At 59.3% G+C, this 20904-nt stretch overlaps 2 protein-coding genes across 2 annotated transcripts; both read right to left on the reverse strand.

Annotated features, from left to right (window-relative positions):
• Positions 1-2015: 2015 nt before the first annotated feature.
• Positions 2016-10978, reverse strand: LOC108175407 (TBC1 domain family member 3D). Its single transcript, XM_070057848.1, has 8 exons — positions 10878-10978; positions 8388-8436; positions 6900-7020; positions 6179-6273; positions 5735-5800; positions 4997-5096; positions 4468-4620; positions 2016-2913 (listed from the first exon to the last, which is right to left on the reverse strand). The coding sequence occupies exons 2-8, from the start codon at positions 8409-8411 to the stop codon at positions 2150-2152; spliced, it is 1323 nt and encodes a 440-aa protein (XP_069913949.1). The 5' UTR covers positions 8412-8436; positions 10878-10978; the 3' UTR covers positions 2016-2149.
• Positions 10683-14295, reverse strand: LOC100343030 (USP6 N-terminal-like protein). Its single transcript, XM_070057862.1, has 6 exons — positions 14146-14295; positions 13491-13560; positions 13243-13328; positions 11944-11983; positions 11431-11505; positions 10683-10985 (listed from the first exon to the last, which is right to left on the reverse strand). The coding sequence occupies exons 1-6, from the start codon at positions 14160-14162 to the stop codon at positions 10818-10820; spliced, it is 456 nt and encodes a 151-aa protein (XP_069913963.1). The 5' UTR covers positions 14163-14295; the 3' UTR covers positions 10683-10817.
• Positions 14296-20904: the final 6609 nt, after the last annotated feature.

Below are 20904 nucleotides of genomic sequence, written 5' to 3' on the forward strand. Positions count from 1 at the left end.
AGAGAGCTGCATCGGAAGTGGAGCAGCCGGGACTTGAACCAGCGCTCACATGGGATGCTGGCACTGCAGGCAGCAGCTTTACTCACTACACCACAGTGCCGGCCCCCACAGTATGTTTTTTCTTGTCATTACTACCTTAACAATACAGTATGACAACCACTGATATAACACTTACACTGTAGTAGAGATTATAAGTAATTTTGAGATGAGTTAAAGTATACAGAGGAATGTGACTAGGTTAGATGCTAACATCCCATTTTATGTAAGAGATTTAAGTATCCTGATTCAGGTATGTGTTGGGGTTGAGTCTCTGACCCTCAGCTAGGATTTCCTAAAGGGACTCGTGGGTCCCTCAGAGCCACCTCCCACCTCTGGCCCCTGAGCGGAGTCAGCCATGACCAGGGTGGGCAGAATCATCCTGCCACAGCTGCTCCCCAGCCTGGGAGGGGGCGTCTAGCAGGGCTGCTGGAGTCTTGCCAGGGTCTATACACTGCATACCTCCTCCCTGGGTCTCAGGATCATGGCAAGTCTCCTGTCCAGAGAGCGCTGACTCAGGGGCTGAGGAAATCTGGAACCTTCTAGGGAGTCTGGAGCAGATGGAGGAGGTGAGCGCCCGCAAGGGACACCCAGGCATTCCCCCAGGATGGACAGAGAAGAGGAGTGGCCTTCAGAGGGAAGACACCAGCCAGGGAATCAGGGCTTGTGAGAGCAGGTGGCATCACTGTCCATACCACCTAGATGCGCAGGTGCAGGGGACTCTCAGGGGCAACTGCTACCCCAGCCAAGGATGCACCTGGCCTGGGATCCCCACCCCAGGGGCCTCCCAGAGTCAAACCCCTAACAATGCTGATGAGCCACACCCCGGAATGCAGGGAGCTGAGCTTGCAAGTGAACCCCAGATGCCAGAGCCTCCTGGGACCTCCCAGGCACAGGCTTGTGACCAGCTGAGGGAGGTCAGAGGAGGGACCCAGGCTGCTGAAGCGTGGTGAGGCAGAGACTGTGGGATACCCTTGCCCCTGAGGAAGGAGAGACGAGACGGGCAGGACACAGCCCCCAGGCACCTGCGCCCCAGCACACCCATAGGAGCACACTCTCGGCACAGAAACCTTCTCTGGCCTACTTCTGGGAGCTGCACCCCACCAGGTCATCATTGCCCACTTCTGAGTGCTCAGGTCTCCATCCCTGCCAGACAGGCCCAGGCCTGGGCACCCAGGGGCTCCAGGCCTCTGCCTAGGATCATTTCAAAACAAAAAGGTCTTAAAGCTGTATTAGAAGTAATGAATTGGAATGCAGAGTAAACGACATTGAGCAGTAGAGAAAAGCCTTAGGCACGGTCACAGTGGTGCTGGATCTAATTGCCAGTGTCTGTGCAAGGCCCTGGGTGTTGAGGGACCCTGGGGTCTCCTTCCCTGGGTGGAATCCTTCTCTGCCCATGGACTCCTGGGCACCCCTGTCTTCAGGCCTAGCTGGGGTGAGCAGGGCCAGTGCATGGCACCCATAGCAGCCCACCATGCCCCTCCCTCCTCACTGCCCCCCGCTCTCCCCAGCAGCTCAGTGCAGACAGCAGGGGTCAGCAGTGCACAGAGGTCCTGCTGCTCTCTCCCTAGGACCCCACTCGACAGCCTTGGTGCCCTCTCCTAGGTTCAGGGGGAAGAGGAAATGGGTTCCAGGATGTGTAGGAAAGAAGGCAGAGACACATGGGGGCAAGCCAGGCATGCAGGAGCCAAGGCCACCCAGATCCAGGAGACAGTACTAAGGTGACACAGACCCTCCCACCACAACAGTCCCTATTGTGCCGATCTGTCCCAGAGGTCACGGGCACTCACGGCTGCTGCTCTCCCACCCTGGCCCAGTCCCCGTAGGGCACAGGTGAATCTCAGGCATTGCCTGCAGGGTCCTGAGCGGGTCTCTGCCTGGGGCTGGGGGCTGTGGAGCCACCCACACTCTCCAGGAGCACGGGGAAGCTCTGCTGCAGCTGGGCGCTGGGGTCACAAACTGGAGCAAACTCGTTTCAATGATATGGTTTAATACAGGGTCAGTACCACCTGAGGGTGGCGGGGGTGGGGGGATAGTACAGTGGCTCCTGGCACTGCTATCGTTTCCAGTGACAGGGTGTCCTGGCCCAAGGAAGAGCCAGGGGGTGGAGGGCTCAATCAAGTGTATAGGGTGCCGTGTAGACACATGGAAGGCTGTTGCCCAGCCTGGGCAGGACAAATGGTGCACTCGGCCTCTCTTCTAGGAGGCACCCATCATCCAGGTGCCCCATAGAATAGGAAGCCAGGAGGCCTCGGGCCAGGGAGGGCACTCGGGCCTGGTCTCCCAGCCCAGGGCTGGCTCTGGCCGGCTCCAGCCCATAACTGTCCCCAGAGTGCGTGGGGCTGCCATGCCGGTAGAGGGGAGTCTTCAGCCGTGGCCCCCAGGCTGGGGCGGCCTGCATGGGCCCTGGTTCCGGGGGCTCCAAGGCCTGTGGAGGAGCCCACATCCACAGGCCCTCCCGGCTGCCAGCGTCGGAGGAGTCGTCCTCGCTGTGCTCGGGCCCGCTCAGGTTAGGGAGACTGGCGCACTGGCACAGGCCTCCCCACCTCCTTGAGCACTCTGGAGACTCCGTGGGGCTGGCCGCACCTGGAGACTCTGCGGTCCCCACAGGGGAGCCCAGGCCGAGGGGCTCTGGGCTGCCTTCGCAGCTCTCCTCCTCCTCCTCCTCCATGCCTTCCCTCACGGCGATGCGGAGACCAAAGCTTTCTGCAGGATGGATCAGCACTGCACGGGCAGCGGGACCCCTGGTCTGCTCCCACACTGCCACTGTGTCCTGAATGGCGATCTTGGCCTTCATGCCAGTGGGGGCAGGAACGTGCTGCTTCTGGGGGACGCGTGCCTGCCCCAGGGGCCTGCTGCACCGTTCGATGGCCTTGGCTGGAAGAAGAAGAGACGCGGTTTGCTTCTCCACAGCCCCCGTCTGGCCTGCAGGGTGCTTGCCCCAGCCTCACCCTGGGGTCCCCACCACCCTGTGTGACGCTGAGGACTCTCCCAGGCTGCTGGCCCTAGAGGGGAGGGTGTGTGCAGCCTGGGCCAGGGGAGCCTTGGGACACCTCCGGCTCCTCCTGCACAGCCCCACAGGGTGGATGGCCCTGCCCTCCCCGCCTCACTCTCTCATCTCTGGGGACTGAGGCACCAACTCAGGACCCTGTCACCTACCCCGCCTGACCTCCTGGGTCCTAACAGTGTATTGGCTGAGTTACCCGCATCTGAGTCCCTCCTAATGGCTGGAAAGGAACTGAGCCTAAGATGATGGGGGTGAGAGCTGGGGCTGTGGGGCAGACATGGAGTCTGGTTCAGGCCCTCGGGGACAGGGAATGCAGTTTCTAAAGAGGTGGCAGGGGTGCCCTGTGTCCTCTGACCGTAGGCCACTGTCCCTTTCCCGGTGAGACTGGGCTGTCACCGCTTCTGTCCCACGAGCACCCAGGGGAGGCAGCACCTGGAGGCACAGTGGGGCCTCCCCAGTGCCTGAACAGCCTGCACCTGGGCCCCCACTGCCAGCCTCTAGAGCTGGGACAAACCCATCTCTGCTCTGCATGGGGACCCAGGCGCTCAGGTCCTTGATGGCAGCAGCAGCAGGGGACGAGCACGGGGACCCCTCCCCACCAGAGCCCAGAGGCCAGCACTGCTCCGGGTCCCGCTGACTTCTGTTGGCCCGAGGCTAGGACTGCAGAGCCCACACTCAGCTGCACTTGGGTTCTGCTGCGGGGGCCCCCAGCGCCTGCCTCTGCACCCACCCTGCTCACAGGAGTGCACTCGGCCCCCACAACTGGGCTCAGGGCACCTGGGCCTTCCAGGGGTCCTCAGATGGCTGAAGGGGATCCAGTGCCGGCTGGCTTTGGCCTTCACTGTGCAGGGTCTCCCACAGGCCCACCTCCCTCTAGCCCTGCCTATATGCAGGTGGGAGCCCTGCCCACCCCTGTCCTAGGAGGGTCCTGTGTGCAGACAGTTGTGGTCATCGGGCCAGGAGCCTGTGTGGGGTCAGTCGGGGAGAGGCCCCCTGGGCAGGCAGGGCTGCTTCTCATCTTGCTGGAGTGGGGGTCCAGCTGTGCTCCGTGCTCCTGGGGCCAAGGAGCCAGGGCACCTGCTCCAGACCTGGGCGGGGTAGCTCAAGGCGGGGCCTCGAATCCACTCCAGAGTGGGGGTCAGCCGAGGAGCCAGAGCCACAAACAGGGCCCTGAGGACAGCTCCACAGCCCAGCCCCAGAGTTGTGGGGGGAGAGCGAGCCATCACCCACAGGAGGATTCTGGGAAGCTGCCCGAGGCCCCGCCAGGCCATGCTGTCAGAGCTTCAGAAAGCAGAACTGCTGAGCCCGGGGAGGACAAGGAGGACCAGGAAGAGGGGAGGCCCTGGGCGGGGCTGCCAGGGCCTGGCACTCCCACTACTGACTCCCCCAAGGGAGCATGGGACGGGGCCGTGTGCCGGACTCACCTTCGGGAGGCAGGAGGCACTGGAGCTTCCCCAGCTCACGCATGGAGGCCCGCAGCTGCCTGATGACCGCATCCTCGCTCAGTGACCAGGCCTGCTTCAGGGTCACCTGCAGGAACTCCCGGAGGTGGTCCCGGGGCATCTTCAGGAGGCGCTCTAGACGTGGGGGTGGGCGTCAGGCTGGGAGGGGCCCTAGGGATGGTGCAGCCACCATGGCTGCTCCAATCCCTGTCCCAGCACCAGACATGGGCTGCAGACCCCCTTAGACACCCTTGGGTGTCAAGCCAAGCACTGGAGGGGACTGAGCAGGGGCCACTTTCCTGGGTGATGACCCTGGCCACTTCTCCTTGTGGTCTGTGTGGGCCTGGGGTTGTGGGTGCAACAGGGGGATTCTCAGTGCCCTCCTGAAGGGAACCCAGAACTCACAAACCTCCTCATCCCTCCCTCAAGCCCTGCTCATGACGGACAGGCAGGGAGACACCCAGCTCCTCCGTCCCCAGCACCCGGGCCTCTGTGGACCCTGAGGACTTACTCTGATGGATCTTGAGGGCCGTGTAAGCCATGGTTGTGAGCACATGCTCGCCCTCAAGGATGTAAATATCCCATATCCTCAGAGCCAGGGGGAACGGCACCTGGGGGACAGAGGCATTGGAGGACCCTGCCCGACAGGGCCTCAGTAGGCCCTCAGGGGGTGGGTGTGCAGTGTCACTACCCTAGGACAGAGGGAGACTCCAGGAGGCTGCATCACACAAGAAGGCCAGAGCTCCTCCTGGGAGGGGAGGGGAGGGTGGGGGACTCGTTTCATTGGTAGGTGAGGCCATGCCTCATGGCCACATCCCCGCCCACTCAGGGAACCAGACCCACAGAGGATGACCATGTCCTGTCCCGGAGCCTGGGGGTCTGCACACTTTGGAAGCCACACTGGAAATGCCAGACACCCCAGGGACCTGGGGGATGGGTCAGCCCTTGGGCTGCGCTGACACCAGCCTGTGCCACTGGGGGTCTATGGATCTCCTGCCTCTTACTGTAGGGCTCTGGCCTTTGCCAGGCTCTCAGGATGGGTCCTGGTGGGACCTGTCCCCTCCTTGCTGGCCCTGAGGCTCAGCCTCAGCTTGGACCACCCTTAGCAGGACAAGGCCTGCTGGTCTGCACAGCAGGCTCCCTCCTGTGTCTGCTGGGGCTGGGGGAGCTCAGTCACAGGCCACCAGGACAGGAGAGCCAGGCACTGGGGCAGGAGCTTCCCTGGGCAAGGGGTCCCCAGGGCACTTACCCCCTCCAGGAAGCACTGGATGTACCAGTGGGCGGTGGAGTCCTCCAGGCACACACCCTCCTCCTCCTAAGAAGAGGCAGAGGGGGCTCAGGGCCCAGGGCCCAGGCCTGACTCCCTCTAATCTGAGCCCTGGGGCAGAGCCCCTGGGTGCAGGAAGCCCAGCAGCAGGTGCATCCCCCCTCCCAGCCATGCAGGTTCTGAAGGGACACAGGTCCCTCAGTCCACTCTGCCCTGGGGACAGCGTCTCCCTGCAGTCTATGCAAACTCTGGGGGACCAAGTGCTAGAAAACATACCAACACCCAAGCTGCCACGGACCCCAATAACCCAGGAAAGCCTTGGTGAGGACGTGGCCTGCCCTGGCCCAGGAAGGAGTCAGGACCCCTTTCTGTCCTCCCCTCCCTGAGCACAGAGCCCCCGAGAGGAGAAAGGAGATGTTTACTTACCAGGTGTTTCTCCAGGGAGGGGAGCACGTGATGCACGATCTCTCCCAGGTGTTGCTGGAATCGCTCCAGTTTTGGGGCGTTGGGTTTGTAGAAACCTGAGTAGTATTGGCCACACCCCCACGTTAGAGCCTCCTCCTAGGAAGGCTGGAGAGCCCCAGGCCTGGGGGGGGGGGTGTTTCTGAGCACTGAGGGTCAGGGGAGGCTCGACCAGGGGCAGGTGGGGATGAACGTGGCCAGGGCAGAGGATCTGCTTGGGAGGTGGGTGTAGGTGGGTGACTGTGTGCAGCCCAGGCCAGGCTGCCCCCTGGAGCCCGCTGGGGTGAGTGCTGTCAAACTGGGTGCCTCCTGACCATTCTGACATTCAGGAGCGAGGAGGGGTGACCCTACAGGGGATGCTGCCTTCTGCAAGTTCCCTGGGTGTGGCTCTGTGCTTGAGAGTCTGCATAGAGATGTGTGAGGCAGAAGAGCCAGACGCGACCCGAGTCACTGGACAAGGACAGGATCCCTTGTTCTGAAGGTTCCCACACCCAGGATGGCCATGGCCAAGCTGCAGGGCCTTTGGATGGTGGTGAAAGAAGGGGGCTGGCTCAGTCTGGGAGGCCTCTGCCAGCCCTGGCTTCTAGGGAGCCCCCCTCCCAGGGACATTGTCCTGCACAGTCAGGAGCCAGTGAGGGCCGTGCACGGACTTGCATGCACTGGGCCCCACACGCCATCCACCTACCGTGCATCGCGTGCTTGGAGTTTTCCATGAGCTGGACCAGGGCCCAGAAAGAGTCCTCCTCGGGCATATACATGAGCAGGAGCGCCACCACATGGCTCAGGCCCTGGCTGTAGCCCACCTCCTGCAAGATCCCAGAATACCTTTAGGAGAACTTCCCTGGCAAGAATGATATCCTGGGATGGCCCACCTCTCAGGGAGATCAGGGTCACCCACTGAAGGGTCTAGGAAGATTGGGGAGCGAGCCCTTGTGCCTGAATCCTGCCATTTGGTGTCAGCAGCCCAAGAATTGGAGCCATGGAAGTTCTCCAAGTTCCTGGAGGGAATCCTGCAGGGCCTGGGCTTAGGCAGCACAGGGGGGAGACCTGAAGTATGGACACCTGTTATTTTTTTTTATTTTTATTTTTTTGACAGGCAGAGTGGACAGTGAGAGAGAGAGACAGAGAGAAAGGTCTTCCTTTGCTATTGGTTCACCCTCCAATGACTGCCACGGCTGGCGCGCTGCGGCCGGCGCACCGCGCTGATCCGATGGCAGGAGCCAGGTGCTTATCCTAGTCTCCCATGGGGTGCAGGGCCCAAGCACTTGGGCCATCCTCCACTGCACTCCTGGGGCACAGCAGAGAGCTGGCCTGGAAGAGGGGCAACCGGGATAGAATCCGGCACCCCGACTGGGACTAGAACCCGGTGTGCCGGTGCCGCAAGGCGGAGGATTAGCCTAGTGAGCTGCGGAGCCGGCCATGGACACCTGTTATGCCCAAGATGTCAGGATGGGCCAGGTTGCTGTGGGAATCCAGATCCATGCTCAAGGAAGCTTCTGGACCCCTGAGCTCTGCAGGTGACCTGGTGGCCCTTTCTCACATGAGGAAGATGTAAGCCAGGAAGTGCTACCAGGACCAGACAAGAGGTGTGCCTCTGTCCCGGGTGCAGGCCTGGGCTTCCTGAGTGCCAGACCCCCTGGGAACCAGGGCACCAGGCAGGGTTGGCCAGTGGCAGGTCAGGGGGATGGGGATGTCCAGGCCTTGCTGGGTGACCCATGGAGCCCTGCACCTGCTCCACGCATGGGAAAGGTCTGAGTGGGTGGTTGTGGCAGTGGCACTATGTGGAGTGGGAGTCAGGCCCATGGGGCCAACCACATGTCTGGTGGGTGTAATGGCATCAGTGGGACCCAGACTGAACTTTGATGAGCAAAGTCATACACCTGATCTGCCCTGCCTTCGCCCCTCACCCCACTGTGTGGGATGCTAGTCCTGGGAGGGGCGTCCCAACGCGGCCAAGCTCCTGGGGTCTGGAGACCAACCCAGGAGAAGGCTGTCTTTCTCCTCCCAGAACTTGAGGTTGGGTCCAAGGAGGCTCAGAGCCTGGCCTCTACCCCTCTTCCTCAGAGCTGTGGATGAGAGAGGTCCCCTCAACCCAGGCTGGGATCTCTGTGACCAGGGGTGCCCTGCAGGGACTGCCAGGATAGCACCTGCGATAGGATCCCAGAATACTCACGGGATTGTAGATGGAATATGCCATCAGTATGTGGAATAAGGCCTGTTGGCTGGAAGAGAGAGGACAGAGGCTGTGTGTCCTGTGCTGCCGAGGCTCTCAGTGTGGCTCTGCCTCACACAGCCTGACAGCCACATGCAGGGCCCGTGACACTCTGCTCATGAGCAGTGACGTCATCAGGGCACCTGCGTGTTGTCCACCGTGTGGGTGAGCGCTGCCTGCAGGGACACACAGTCCTCCCAGGGCGCAGTCACGTGCACTTTCATTTCCCCAGGTGGGTGTTCATTGCACAGGTGAGCATCCCACTGTGGGAGGTGCAGTCCTGTGTGTCTAAGCCGTGGAGAGTCAGCCTCCCATGCACGTTCAGCCTGGTAGGGAGCAGCTCCTGTGGCCTATGTGTTTCCCGTGAGCCCCCTGTGGCCAAACTCCCCACCTCCCTCAGCCCGTGGCCACCACTGCCCTGTTGTGTGTCCTGGAGTTTGGCCTCTTATAGCCTCATGTAGCCTTTGAGGGATGCGTCCTTCCTTAGCAGAACGCACCTGAGAGTCCTCCAGGTCAGCCCAGGGCCGAGCCTCCTCCTGCCTCTCACTGAACCCCGTTCTAGGATTCAGCTGTGACACGGGTTGCTTATCCGTTTCCCCACTGAGCATCGTGCAGGCTACTCCTGTGTCCAGTGACTGTGAACACAACCCTGAATCTTGGGTGAGGGTTTTCTTGCACTTATCTGTTCTAGTGGTTGTGTAAATGTGCGTGTGTGCTGGGGGTTCGTGTGGAAGGTGTGTGTCTCTCATTGTGAGAAATGGCCCTGGGTGCTGCCGGGGGCCTGGGCCACTGTGCTCTGTTCCTGCAATGAACCAGAGTGGCGCTCACCTCACATTCTCCCCAGCACCCGGCGTCCTCGGTGGTTTTAGTTCCCCCATTCTCACAGCTGTGCGCTGGTGCCCCGTGGTGGTTTAGGTACTAAGCGTGTGTTCATGCACTGAGGAGGTGAATTGTGTGTGCTTTCATGAAGGGGCCCTCCTGAGCCTATGTCCCTGGGCGCCGGGAGGTCCCCACTGCTTCCTTGTTACTGAGTTGAAGGGCTCCTTGAATATTCTAGAGATAATACCTTTCATTTCATTCTCTCCACAGTGTCTTTTGGAAAGTTTATATAATCTAAAAAAGGCCCATGGAACCATTTAGTTTTCTGTGTTAAGTGAACTGTTTTAGGTTTGCACCCAAGTCTTCCCCAGGAACCCCATGTGCCCCAGGGCCCTTGCTCCTCCCACCCCCGGGTCCTCCCCAGCCCAGAGGCCTCACTTCATTCTGTAACGTTCCCGGAACATCAGGTGGTTTCTGAAAGTCCATGTGATGGCGGAGTCGATGTGATGGAAGTGAGTGGCGCCCAGCCTAGCCTGCTCTTTCATCTCTTGCAGGGCAGGGACAAGGGGGAGGGGCCAGCCTCAGGACTAGCAAAAGCCCCATTGCCACATGAGGCTCTCACATCAGCTCTTCCGGCTGGGAGAGTTCCCTGCAGGGAGCTCGTTCCCTTCTGGGTCCACGTTGAGGGGGGGTCATGGGCTCCCTACTTGCCTCAGTGTCCACGTCACCCCCGTGGCCGGCATCCCTGCTGAGGGGGCCACTGGGACCCTGATGGTCAGCATCAGACAGGGGCTCTGAAAGGTCCCTGTGCACTACCCCTGCCTGCCCTCAGCTCTCAGCACAGATGCGGTCTGACCCCAGCCAGGCTTCTGATCCTCCTCGCTGGCATCTCAGGCCCTGCCCTCCAGGAGTCAGCCACAGCCTGACCACTGCTCCATGCTGCCCCCTGTTGGAGGGGCCCATCTCCATCTAGACATTGGAAGCTGCCCTTGGCTTGGAGCTGAGCCTGGGCAATGACTGTCTCCAGGCCCAGCTCCCAGGGCCAGCCCCAAACTGCAGACTTGGGGGAGGCAGGGTGGGCCACACAGCTGGGCCCTTCTCCCTGATGGCAGCCGGGGACATGAGAGCCAGCTGCAGGTGCCAGCCCTCTGCTCACACCAGCCCTTGCTCCCTCCTTTCTCAGAAGCATTGAGAGCTGTCTGATCATTGGGTCAACCACTCCAGGCAAGGGCAATGCCAGGGGCTGCAAGCCCATGTGAAGGCAGGGCCAGCTGTGGGCAGGCCCTGTTAGCACCGAACCTGTGGGGGTCCCTACCTCACACCATTGTGATCTCATACTGGGAGGCCCCCGCCCATCATGGCCCAGCAATTCCTCTGTTCTGGCCTTATGCCAAGCTGCCCAGGTGAGTTCAGCAGAGAGCAGGTTAAAGCCTCTGGCACAAAACACACATGTGCAGTCCCAGCTGGGTCTGGGAAGACATGGAGGAGGCACTGACTTAGATCTAGGGAGAGGAAGGCAGGATGAGGAGGAGGCTCCCGAGGGCTCAGTGAGGGACAGTCCTCCATGGAGACTCAGGCTCCTGAGCAGGCCAGAGCAGCTCGGGCCCCCTTGGGCTGACTGCAGAGCCGTACCGCGTATTTGCCTGGATTCTGGGCCTTCCTCTTATCCACCTCCAGCATCACAGCCCACACCTTTCCACGCACCTGGGCAGGGATGCCCTTGTAGATTCTCCGCTGAAACTACAGGAGAGAGGAGGCTCTGGTGAGTGGTGAACGTGGCCACTCGGGGAGGGAGCACAGGGTGAGACAGCAGGAGGGAGAAGCCAGGGGCTCCGTGTGTATTGGCAGAGGGAGGATCTGCCCAGATGGGGGCCTTATGACCCACAGTGACTGGGGGCCAAGGGCTCAGGGGCACCAGCTCTGCCCTGCACTGACTGCCCCCTACAGGGCTCCTGGAACCACACCTGCCCTGTATCCGGGATTGTCTTCAGCAGTGACTTCAGATTTTCTACCAGGACAGTGTCCTGTGTGTATGGGGAAGGGGTGCACATGACCTGTGTCCCTGGGGGCTGGACAGTTGCCCCTGGGGATCTGAGAGGCAGGCGGTGCCTGGCACGGGAATGGGCACTGCTCAAACCCCAACTCAGCTCTCAGTGTTCCCAAGGGGCCCTCAGCTCAACGGTACCTTTTCACTGCCATGGTATTTGCTATGATTCTTTATCATTTTCACCCACTTCTGGGTCCTGCGCACCTGTTTGCGCTGGAAAACAAGACAGGATGGTGTGAGCCCAGCTTCGGGCTCTGAGAGGGGCCCTCGGATGCACCTCAGGAGCTCTGTGTGCACTCAAAGGAAGGAGCCAGAGAAGGCACAGACCGTGAGCCCCAGGTCTTCTGTCTGGGGAGTGCCGGTGGCCTGGCCTCTGACCCGAGCTGCCCCATCCTCAAGGCAGAGCCCCTGAGCTCCAGCCAGGTCACTCCCAACCATGCCAATGAGTCATGGCGGCCGACAGGCAGACACCCCTGAGCTGTGGCTCACTTCTGGGACAGGCGAGTGTGTTAAGATGTCAGCAGGTGCTGTGTAAGTACCGCATCGCAGGACCTTATGGCGCTCCCACTCACCACTGCCGAGCCCCACATGCCCCCTCCACCCAGCTCTGCTTCCCAGATGACTGGCCCATGGCCAAGGACTTGTCCTTACCTTTGCCCCCGGGGTGCTGTCTTGGGGCAACTTCTGCTCACTGGAAAGCAAGGGAGGTGGAGAGGTGAGGACAGGACCACAACCGGCACCTCTACCTCCCTAGTGGGCCAGGGAAGGACCAGCTTTATCCTCTCATCCCAGGGGACTGAGATGGGAAGGGAGGGGCTGGTGACCATGAGCACAGGGAGCCCAGGGCTAGTCAGGGGCCCTTGCTGCCAGTGGGGGGCTCCAGGCCTGTTAGAGGTCCACCTTCCTGGGCGTGTGGCAGCACCCCCATAGCACTTGGGGGGTTGCTGTCCTGAGCAGGGCCAGGCTGCCCAGGGGGGAGGGAGCAGTGTCCCCACATCAGCTCTCCCCAAGAAGTCACCCTGGAACTGACCAAGTCTGGGTGGCCTGCCTGAGATGCTCAGTGCTGTGAGTGTGCACCTGGGGCTCCAGGCACCTGGGACCACCACACCTCCCAAGGTCCCCCCCCGCCCACCATCCTCCCCTGTGCACTGGCAGCCTGAGGTGCCGGCTCCACACCTACCCCTCTGTCAGCCCAGACCGTGGCCATCTCTCCACCACTCTGCTCCTTTTTTTTTCTCCAGGTTCTGGCACAACATGGAGCCAGAACCCCCTATCCCTGAGCTAAGGTGGGCTGCTGAGTCAAGCCAAGAAGGCCTGAGAAGGCTCCATCCCTCTAGGTCACTGGAGCCCACCCTCCAGCCACGGGGCCTCTCTCCCTGACATCTGTGGGAACAGCCTCCAAGTCTGACTCCTGCTCCCAGGCCCCACTCCTCCCAGTAGACCCTGGGGCAGGGCCCTCAGCTGCACCCTCCCCCGTCTGTACTGTGGGAGCCCGCAGGCAGGTTCAGAGCTGCAGAGACCACACCCCTGGCCATCCCTCAGACTAGGTCTTAGTAAGCCTTGAGCCTGGGCCCTGAGACCCAGGCACCTGCTGGACAGCTGCCCAGCTGCTAGGCTGGTGCCCCAACCCTGTGGACACAGCTCTGGAGTGGCGATGGCCAGGCTGTGTTGCCTGGGAGCATGGGGACCCTCAAGCCACCCCCTCTACTTAACAGAAACAGAGGCCTCAGAGTAAGAGTGCCCAGTGCTTGCCCCATGTCCAGCTCTGTCCCTGCCTGCAGTCCTGAGTCACAGGGTCACTCGACTCTGGCCAAATGCTGACCAGTGCCTGCCTGTGACCACAGCTGGGCTCAAGGTTGGGGCCTGGGGACAGGTGTGCCGCTTCATATTGGGGTTTCTGACCCCAGTCCCTGCCCTGGGGTGGGGTGGGGTGGGGTGCGGAGGACTCACTGCAGGAACCCAAGCCTGTCTGGGACGAGGCAGCCACCCTCATCGTCCTCTTCTTCAGGTTCCAACAGTGCCGCTCCTCGGCGTCCCTGCAGCCGAGAGGGGACCCGGATGAGAAGCCCGGGTCTCAGTCACTGGGAGAGCTGAGCCGCCCGCCCAGCTCTGTGTCCCCAGGGAGGCGGGGTCTGGCTCTCACAGGCACAGTACTTGAGGCAGGGCCCCACCTTCTCCCCCAGCACCCTGGCCCGTACCTGCTCATATTTCAATATGATTGCTGCTCGCTCCTGGGCCCTCCGGGACCTCAGGGCGTTCATATCCAATCTGTAAGACACACACGCACATGTGAGCCAACACAGGGGAGCCCACGGGAACTGCTGCCCTGAGGGCTGTCCCCCTGGTCAGAGGGGGGGCGGTCACACAGCCAGGTGAGTGGGCACCTGCTGGCTGCGTCCCAGGAGGATGACTCGTCCAGAGCACAGGGACTAGGGATGGCTGTGGAACGACAGCCCCCACCTTGTCTCCCCTGCCCTCAGAAAGGATGCTCCTCCCCCAGCCTGGCTTCCACATGTCCTCCAGGGAGCCCAAGTCTAAGGGTCTCCCCGGCCCGCTCCCAGCCCCCTCATCTCTGGGGCTCTCAGAGCCAGCCTCCCTGCCCCACCTGATACCAGCTGATCCAACACCTAGTCTTGAACCCGTGTCTGACACAGACTCACACCAAGGCCCATTCGACACTGATGCCCAGCAGAGTGGGAGGAATGAGGCGACTGTATACATGCTCTGCACACAGGGGCACCACTGAGAGCTCAGCCACATCACACATGGAACCTGGCGTGGGAGACCAGTGCCACCCACCTGGGCGTGACCTTCCCCGCGTCACAGGTCACGCAGAGAGCCAGTCTCACTCACCTCCGTCTTGAATCCATTGGATTCTGTCAAATGTGCCTCCTGCCTACGCTACCAACACTTGGTCAGTTGGGCAGTAGATGCACTACTGGCCCCTGGTCGCCTCCCAGCCCAGAGGCGCATCCTCAGTGACTGTGACATCACAGAAGCCTGCCAGCCAATCCCAAGTGGCTCCACTGTGGCAGGGCTCAGGGTCCTCAGCCCTGGCTTCATTACAGGTCACCAGAAGTGGGGCCTGTGTTCTGCCCAGGGCCCAGGTGAAGAGGGCAGGGCTCTGGCAGAACTGCCCCGGCACCAGGGGTGCCAGGGCCCGCTGCCACCTGCCGTAACAGTCCCAAGTCTCAGGCAACCGGCACCTCCTGCCCCTCCTTTCTTCCTCTGCAGTTTTATTACGGCACAAGTGTGAAGTCCTCTTGCTATGAACACAAGCTGGCATAGGGAGCACCACATAGACCTGTCCCCACACTCCGTGGTTGCCCTGCAATGACCTGAACTGAAACTCCCAGGGCTGCAGCCTCCTGTCCTACCAGAGGCCCCGCCCCAGCACTGCCAACCCTTGCTGACCCCTCCTGCTGTTCCAGCCCCTCTTCCCAGGAGTTTTAGGAGGCGGACACAGGGGGTCCTCCTGGGATGGAGGGGAGGGGAGCGGCCCACTAAGCACACCTGCATGGGACCTCAAGCCAGCATGGCCCAGATGTCCAGAGCGGGAGCCAGGTCCCTGTCCTGACCCTGACCAGGGCTTCAGGCACAGAGCACTGAGAACCCCTTGGCACCAGCACCTGAGCCGCATGCTGGTAACACCGGGCTGCTGCTGACCATAAGGACAGGGACAGCACGTGTCAGGCAGCAGGCAGGAGTAGCCACAGGCCTGCAGCCCCCCGGGTGCTAGTCGTCAGGTTGCTCCCCCTGGGGAAAGTGGCTCAGCCCTCACCCAGCACCTGCTTGGTCCCATGGTGTTCACGCACAGGCACAGCCACATCACTCATGGAAACTGGCGTGGGAGACCAGTGCCATTCACGTGGGAAGGACCTTCCCCAAGAGCCAGTCCCACTCACCTCCGTCTTGAATCCATTGGATTCTGTCAAATGTGCCTCCTGCCTACGCTACCAACACCTGGTCAGTTGGGCAGTAGATGCACTACTGGCCCCTGGTCGCCTCCCAGCCCAGAGTTCGCATCCTCAGTGACTGTGACATCACAGAAGCCTGCCAGCCAATCCCAAGTGGCTCTGCTGTGGCAGGGCTCAGGGTCCTCAGCCCTGGCTTCATTACAGGTCACCAGAAGTGGGGCCTGTGTTCTGCCCAGGGCCCAGGTGAAGAGGGCAGGGCTCTGGCAGAACTGCCCCGGCACCAGGGGTCCCAGGGCCCGCTGCCACCTGCCGTAACGGCCCCAAGTCCCAGGCAACCGGCACCTCCTGCCCCTCCTTTCTTCCTCTGCAGTTTTATTACGGCACAAATGCGAAGGCCTCTTTATTTGAACACAGGTGGCACAGGGAACCCCATCATGGCCTGTCCTTCTTCCTGAGGTCCCCACACTCCGTGGTTGCCCCTGCAATGACTTGAATGGAGACTCCCAGAGCTGCAGCCTCCTGTCCTACCAGAGGCCCCGCCCCAGCACTGCCAACCTCTGCTGACCCCTCCTGCTGTTCCAGCCCCTCTTCCCAGGAGTTTTAGGAGGTGGACACAGGGGGTCCTCCTGGGGTGGTGGGGAGGGGAGAGGCCCACTAAGCACACCTGCATGGGACCTCAAGCCAGTGTGGCCCAGATGTCCAGAGCGGGAGCCAGGGCCCTGTCCTGGACCCTGACCAGGGCTTCAGGCAGATCACTGTGACTCCTCCAGACAAGCACCTCATCCGCATGCTGCTAACTCCAGGCTAGTGCTGGCAGTAAGGGCAGAGGCAGCACGTGTGGGGCCGGAGCAGCCACAGGCCCGCAGCTCCCAGCACTGCTGGTGGCCAGGACGCCCAGCCCTGGGGGACCCAGGGGTCACCGTCAGCAGCAGCTCAGCCCTTCCAGCGCCTGGCCGGTCGTGCTCAGCGCCGGCTCTGCAGAGGCCAGGAGGCCCCTGTGGGCCTGGCTCAGCCGCATGGGCTCTGGCTCAGGCTGCCTTCCATGTGCTTCCTATGCTGCCCGCCTGGTGACAGGGAAGCTGCCTTCACTGTGCGGTACCCGTGTTCCTCTGTGTGACCTGAGCACACCTCGATACCCAGATGTGTCTGCCCCAAGGCTCTCCCTGGGGCTGGAGGCTCCACATTAAAGCACACAAATGCTTATTTATTTATTTATTTGACAGAGTCAAACAGTGAAAAAGAGAGAGAGACAGAGAGAAAGGTCTTCCTTCCACTGGTTCACCCCCCAAATGGCTGCTACAGCTGGAACTATGCCTATCTGAAGCCAGGAGCCAGGTGCTTCCTCTTGGTCTCCCATGCAGATGCAGGGCCCAAGCACTTGGGTCATCCTCCACTGCCTTCCTGGGCCACAGCTGAGAGCTAGACTGGAAGAGGAGCAGCCAGGACTAGAACCCAGTGCTTATATGGGATGCTGGTGCCTCAGGTGGAGGATTAATCAAGTGAGCCACGGTGCTGGCCCCACAAATGCTTATTTTGGTCTTTGTCATTGTCACCTCCTGGCATGCTGGCTATACTAAGTAGCACCAAGTGTCCTGCAATTGGCCCAGCCTGCCTCACTGGGCTATTTCTTGGTGAAGATGGGGGAATGCCGAGGGCACAGCCCCATGGGGCAGCTCCCCAACACGAGGGGCACACAGGTCACGTGAGGTGTGGGTGGCCTGGCAAGACCTGAATGCGCCCACCTTTGTGAACACTTGTGCCTCTCAGTGCAGCACGTGAGGCTTCATCAATGGCACCAGGCTGATGGGCTCAGGAGGTGCCCAGGATCAAGCCCTGCTCTGGGTCCCAAGGCTGCCAGCTGCACAGTGCCTGCCAGCTTGGCCCAGGGAAAGGGGAAGCCAGGAGGGAGGGGCGCCCTCACCACTGGGACACAGCTTCTGGACTGCAGGGTCAGGCGGTGGCCACAGCGTCGGTCCTCTCCACATCGGCCCTCTGCTCTGGCCCTGGAGGGGAATGAGGAAGAACAGAAGATGCACCTGTCCCTGGAGCCCCTCCCTGCCCTTGCTGAGACCCCAGCACAGGCCTCTCCTGACCATTCCACCATGGCTGTGGCAATGACAACTCAGGACCACCCGCAGCCTGGGCTCAGCCACGTGGCCCTTCAGGGATGAGGAGGATCCCCCTGCTTGTCACCTCTAAGGGAGCCCAGGGCTTCCCAGCACCTGCTCCTCCTGGGCAAAGTGGCTCAGCCCTCACCCGGCACCTCCTTAGTCCTGGGTCCCACATGAACCTCCAGGCTGCCATCTTGGTGTTACAGTCTGTCCTTGCCCCTCCAAGGGCCTTTCTTGGCCTCTGTCCTCTTACCTTGTGCAGGCACAGAGAACACCATGCCCAGGGTCCCCATCCCCACCCATCTACCGCTGGACTCTCCACTCTGGATGTACCGTCAGCCCCTCATCCGCTAGAGAGCCTCCTGTGTCCATGAGCCCACTCCGGTGTCCCTGTCACACCTGAGCTGACCCACCTTGAGTCAGCACTGGTTTATCCGTCTAGAACCTTCTACCCAGATGGGAGGGCAGGGAGGCCTCCCAGGAATGCCCTGAAAAGTCCCAGTCATCACAGCTTCCTTTCTCTCCTTCTCTCATTGCCCTCCCCACAGGCAGCCATCACTTCCTGTGCTTATGTCCAGGACGGCCTCAATTCTGGGGCAGGGGTGCGGTCTGAGTCTCTGCACACTGGGCAGAGCTGGCACATGCTAAGGTCTGAAGCAATAAGCAGCCGGGAACTCTGCCACTCCCAACAGTCTGGGGACAAGTTGTGCGGCATCTGGCCATGAAGACATTGAGGTTGATGCACAGGTGTCCCCACACCATAAGCTCTACAGGTATCAAGGGCATGGATGAGATAGGAGGGTCAGAAGGGTGGCTGGGCCCTCAGCAAGGACCTCTGACACCTAGGCCTCCTGACAGTGGGTGTCAGGACAGTGAGTGTGGACTGCTCACCAGTTCTTGGGAGCAGAGCCCCCTATGTTCTATTGGAAGAAGACATGGCCACCTGGATACCGCATGGATGCCCTGAGCCTGGCCAGCCACTGAGGGACTTGGGCCAGCACCATCCAATCAGAGCTGGGCTCCTCTGTCCCCATCTACCTTCTTCACTCTGGACACCTGCCCCTCATATTGACAGCCCTTCATATCTGCTGGAGGTGTCCCGGAGTCCCTGGGGTGCCCAGGGCAGTCACAGCCTCATGCCTGGGCCTGGGGACTCTGTACCCTGGTGCCCATGCTGCTTGCCCTGTGCCAGGATATCTGGGACCCTCTCCTGAGCTCTCTGCTGGGACAGGTCCTCATCATGCACAGTGGTCTGCTCTGGTAGCGCCACAGCCTCAGCTGCTGGCACATTCTGCACCTGGGGCCACCATTTAGCTGCCTGTGCCCAGGAGCAGCTGCTGAGGCCGGAACCATCTGTGGGGCTCCAGTTTCACCTGCTTTGGGACCAACACCTCCTCCTCCATCAGGTCTTCCCTGAGCCTTCTGGTCAAGTGACGGTGACCAGCGAACTCTGGAGTCAGGTGTTTGGGGAGGGCAATCCTATGTCCGTTTGCATATTCTGCGTATTTCTGTACTCACATGTTTCATGTTTATACATACCTATTTATTCATTTATTATTCCTAGCAAAAAAGTTGTTAATACCAGAATTCTTGGAATACATTTTTTTTATTTTTTTTAACTTTTATTTAATGAATATAAATTTCCAAAGTACGGCTTATAGATTACAATGGCTTCCCCCCCATATCGTCTCTCCCACCCGCATCCCTCCCCTTTCCCACTCCCTCTCCCCTTCCATTCACATGAGGATTCATTTTCGATTCTCTTTATATACAGAAGATCAGTTTAGCATACATTAAGTAAAGATTTCAACAGTTTGCTCCCACACAAACATAAAGTGAAAAATAATAGATGATTTTTTAAATGATGATGAAATCAGATCAGACCTATTGCCATGTTTAATCCCAGTGAGAGTCAAGTTGGGAATTGATAATTTCTTCTTCTTTTTTTTTTTTTTACAGAAGATCAGTTTAGTATACATTAAGTAAAGATTTCAACAGTTTGCACCCCCATAGAAACACAAAGCGAAATATACTGTTTGAGTACTCATTATAGCATTAAGTCTCAATGTACAGCACATTAAGGACAGAGATCCTACATGAGGAGTAAGTGCACAGTGACTCCTGTTGTTGACTTTACAAATTGACACTCCTGTTTATGGCATCAGTAATCTCCCTATGCACCAGTCATGAGTTTCCAAGGCTATGGAAGCCTTTTGAGTTCACCGACTCTTATCTTGTTTAGACAAGGTCATATTCAAAGTGGAGGTTCTCTCCTCCCTTCAGGGAAAGGTACCTCCTTCTTTGAAGACCTGTTCTTTCCACTGGGATCTCACTCACAGAGATCTTTCATTTAGGGTTTTTTGTTTGTTTGTTTGTTTTTGTTTTTGTTTGCCAGAGTGTCTTGGCTTTCCATGCCTGAAATACTCTCATGGGCTTTTCAGCCAGATCCGAATGCCTTTAGGGCTGATTCTGAGGCCAGAGTGCTGTTTAAGACATCCACCATTCTATGAGTCTGCTGAGTATCTCGCTTCCCATGTTGGATCACTCTCCCCTTTATTTATTCTATCAGTTAGTATTAGCAGGTACTAGACTTGTTTATGTGCTTCCTTTGACTCTTAGTCCTTTCATTATGATCAATTGTGAACTGAAATTGATCACTTGGACTGGTGAGATGGCATTGGTACATGCCACCTTGATGGGATTAAATTGGAGTCCCCTGGTATGTTTCTGTGGGGAGCAACTCGGACTAGACTAAGTTACTGGAATTAAGACTTATTCTATGCATCTGCTCTCCCATAATATGGCGCTGGGAGAGGAGAAAACAGCTTCTACACAGCTGCCTCCAGTTCAGCCAATAAACTGTAGGACTTGCTCCTGATTGGAGGAGAGCAGCGTACTCGGCGTGTGGGCAGCCGAGTTGGGATTGGCAGAGGAGGACTATAAAGGAGGAGAGAGACGGCATGCACCAGGAACATCTAAGGGGAACATCTGAGGGAACGCCTGTGCAGCCCCCGAGAGAGCCGGCCGGCGGAGTGCCGCTCCCCTGCGGAAGTGGGGAAAGTGGCCAGGGGGAACCGCCCTTCCACGGAGGTGGAAGGGACAGTAGCCAACCCGGGAAGAACCAGCAGCAAACCCGGGGAGGGCCGAGCAGACGAAAGAACAGCGCAGGGTCCTGTGTCGTTCCTCCACGAAGAGGGGGAGCGACAGTTTCTAACTCTACCATTTGGGGCAAGTCAGCTTGAGCATGTCCCAAATTGTACATCTCTTCCCTCTCTTATTCCTACTCTTATGTTTAACAGGGATCATATTTCAGTTAAATTTCAACACTTAAGAATAACTGTGTATTAATTACAGAATTAAACCAGTCATATTAAGTAGAACAGACAAAAAAAACTACTAAGAGGGATAATGTATTAAGTTGTTCATTAACAGTCAGGGCTATGCTGATCAAGTCACCGTTTCTCATAGTGTCCATTTCACTTCAACAGGTTTCCTTTTTGGTGTTCAGTCAGTTGTCACCGATCAGGGAGAACATATGGTATTTGTCCCTTTGGGACTGGCTTATTTCACTCAGCATGATGTGT

Source organism: Oryctolagus cuniculus, chromosome 15 (genome assembly GCF_964237555.1).
Source record: "Oryctolagus cuniculus chromosome 15, mOryCun1.1, whole genome shotgun sequence".
Lineage (NCBI taxonomy): Eukaryota > Metazoa > Chordata > Mammalia > Lagomorpha > Leporidae > Oryctolagus > Oryctolagus cuniculus.

Coding starts and splice junctions, on each gene's coding strand:
- LOC100343030 (XM_070057862.1), bottom strand. Junction 13,329..13,490: donor TCATATTGAAATATGAGCAG/GTACGGGCCAGG, acceptor TCTCGGCTGCAG/GGACGCCGAGGAGCGGCACT. Junction 10,986..11,430: donor AATACCATGGCAGTGAAAAG/GTACCGTTGAGC, acceptor TCTCTCCTGTAG/TTTCAGCGGAGAATCTACAA.
- LOC108175407 (XM_070057848.1), bottom strand. CDS start 8,411: ATGGCATATTCCATCTACAATCCC. Junction 5,097..5,734: donor TCCAGTGCTTCCTGGAGGGG/GTAAGTGCCCTG, acceptor TCTGTCCCCCAG/GTGCCGTTCCCCCTGGCTCT. Junction 4,621..4,996: donor GGCCCTCAAGATCCATCAGA/GTAAGTCCTCAG, acceptor CCCCACGTCTAG/AGCGCCTCCTGAAGATGCCC.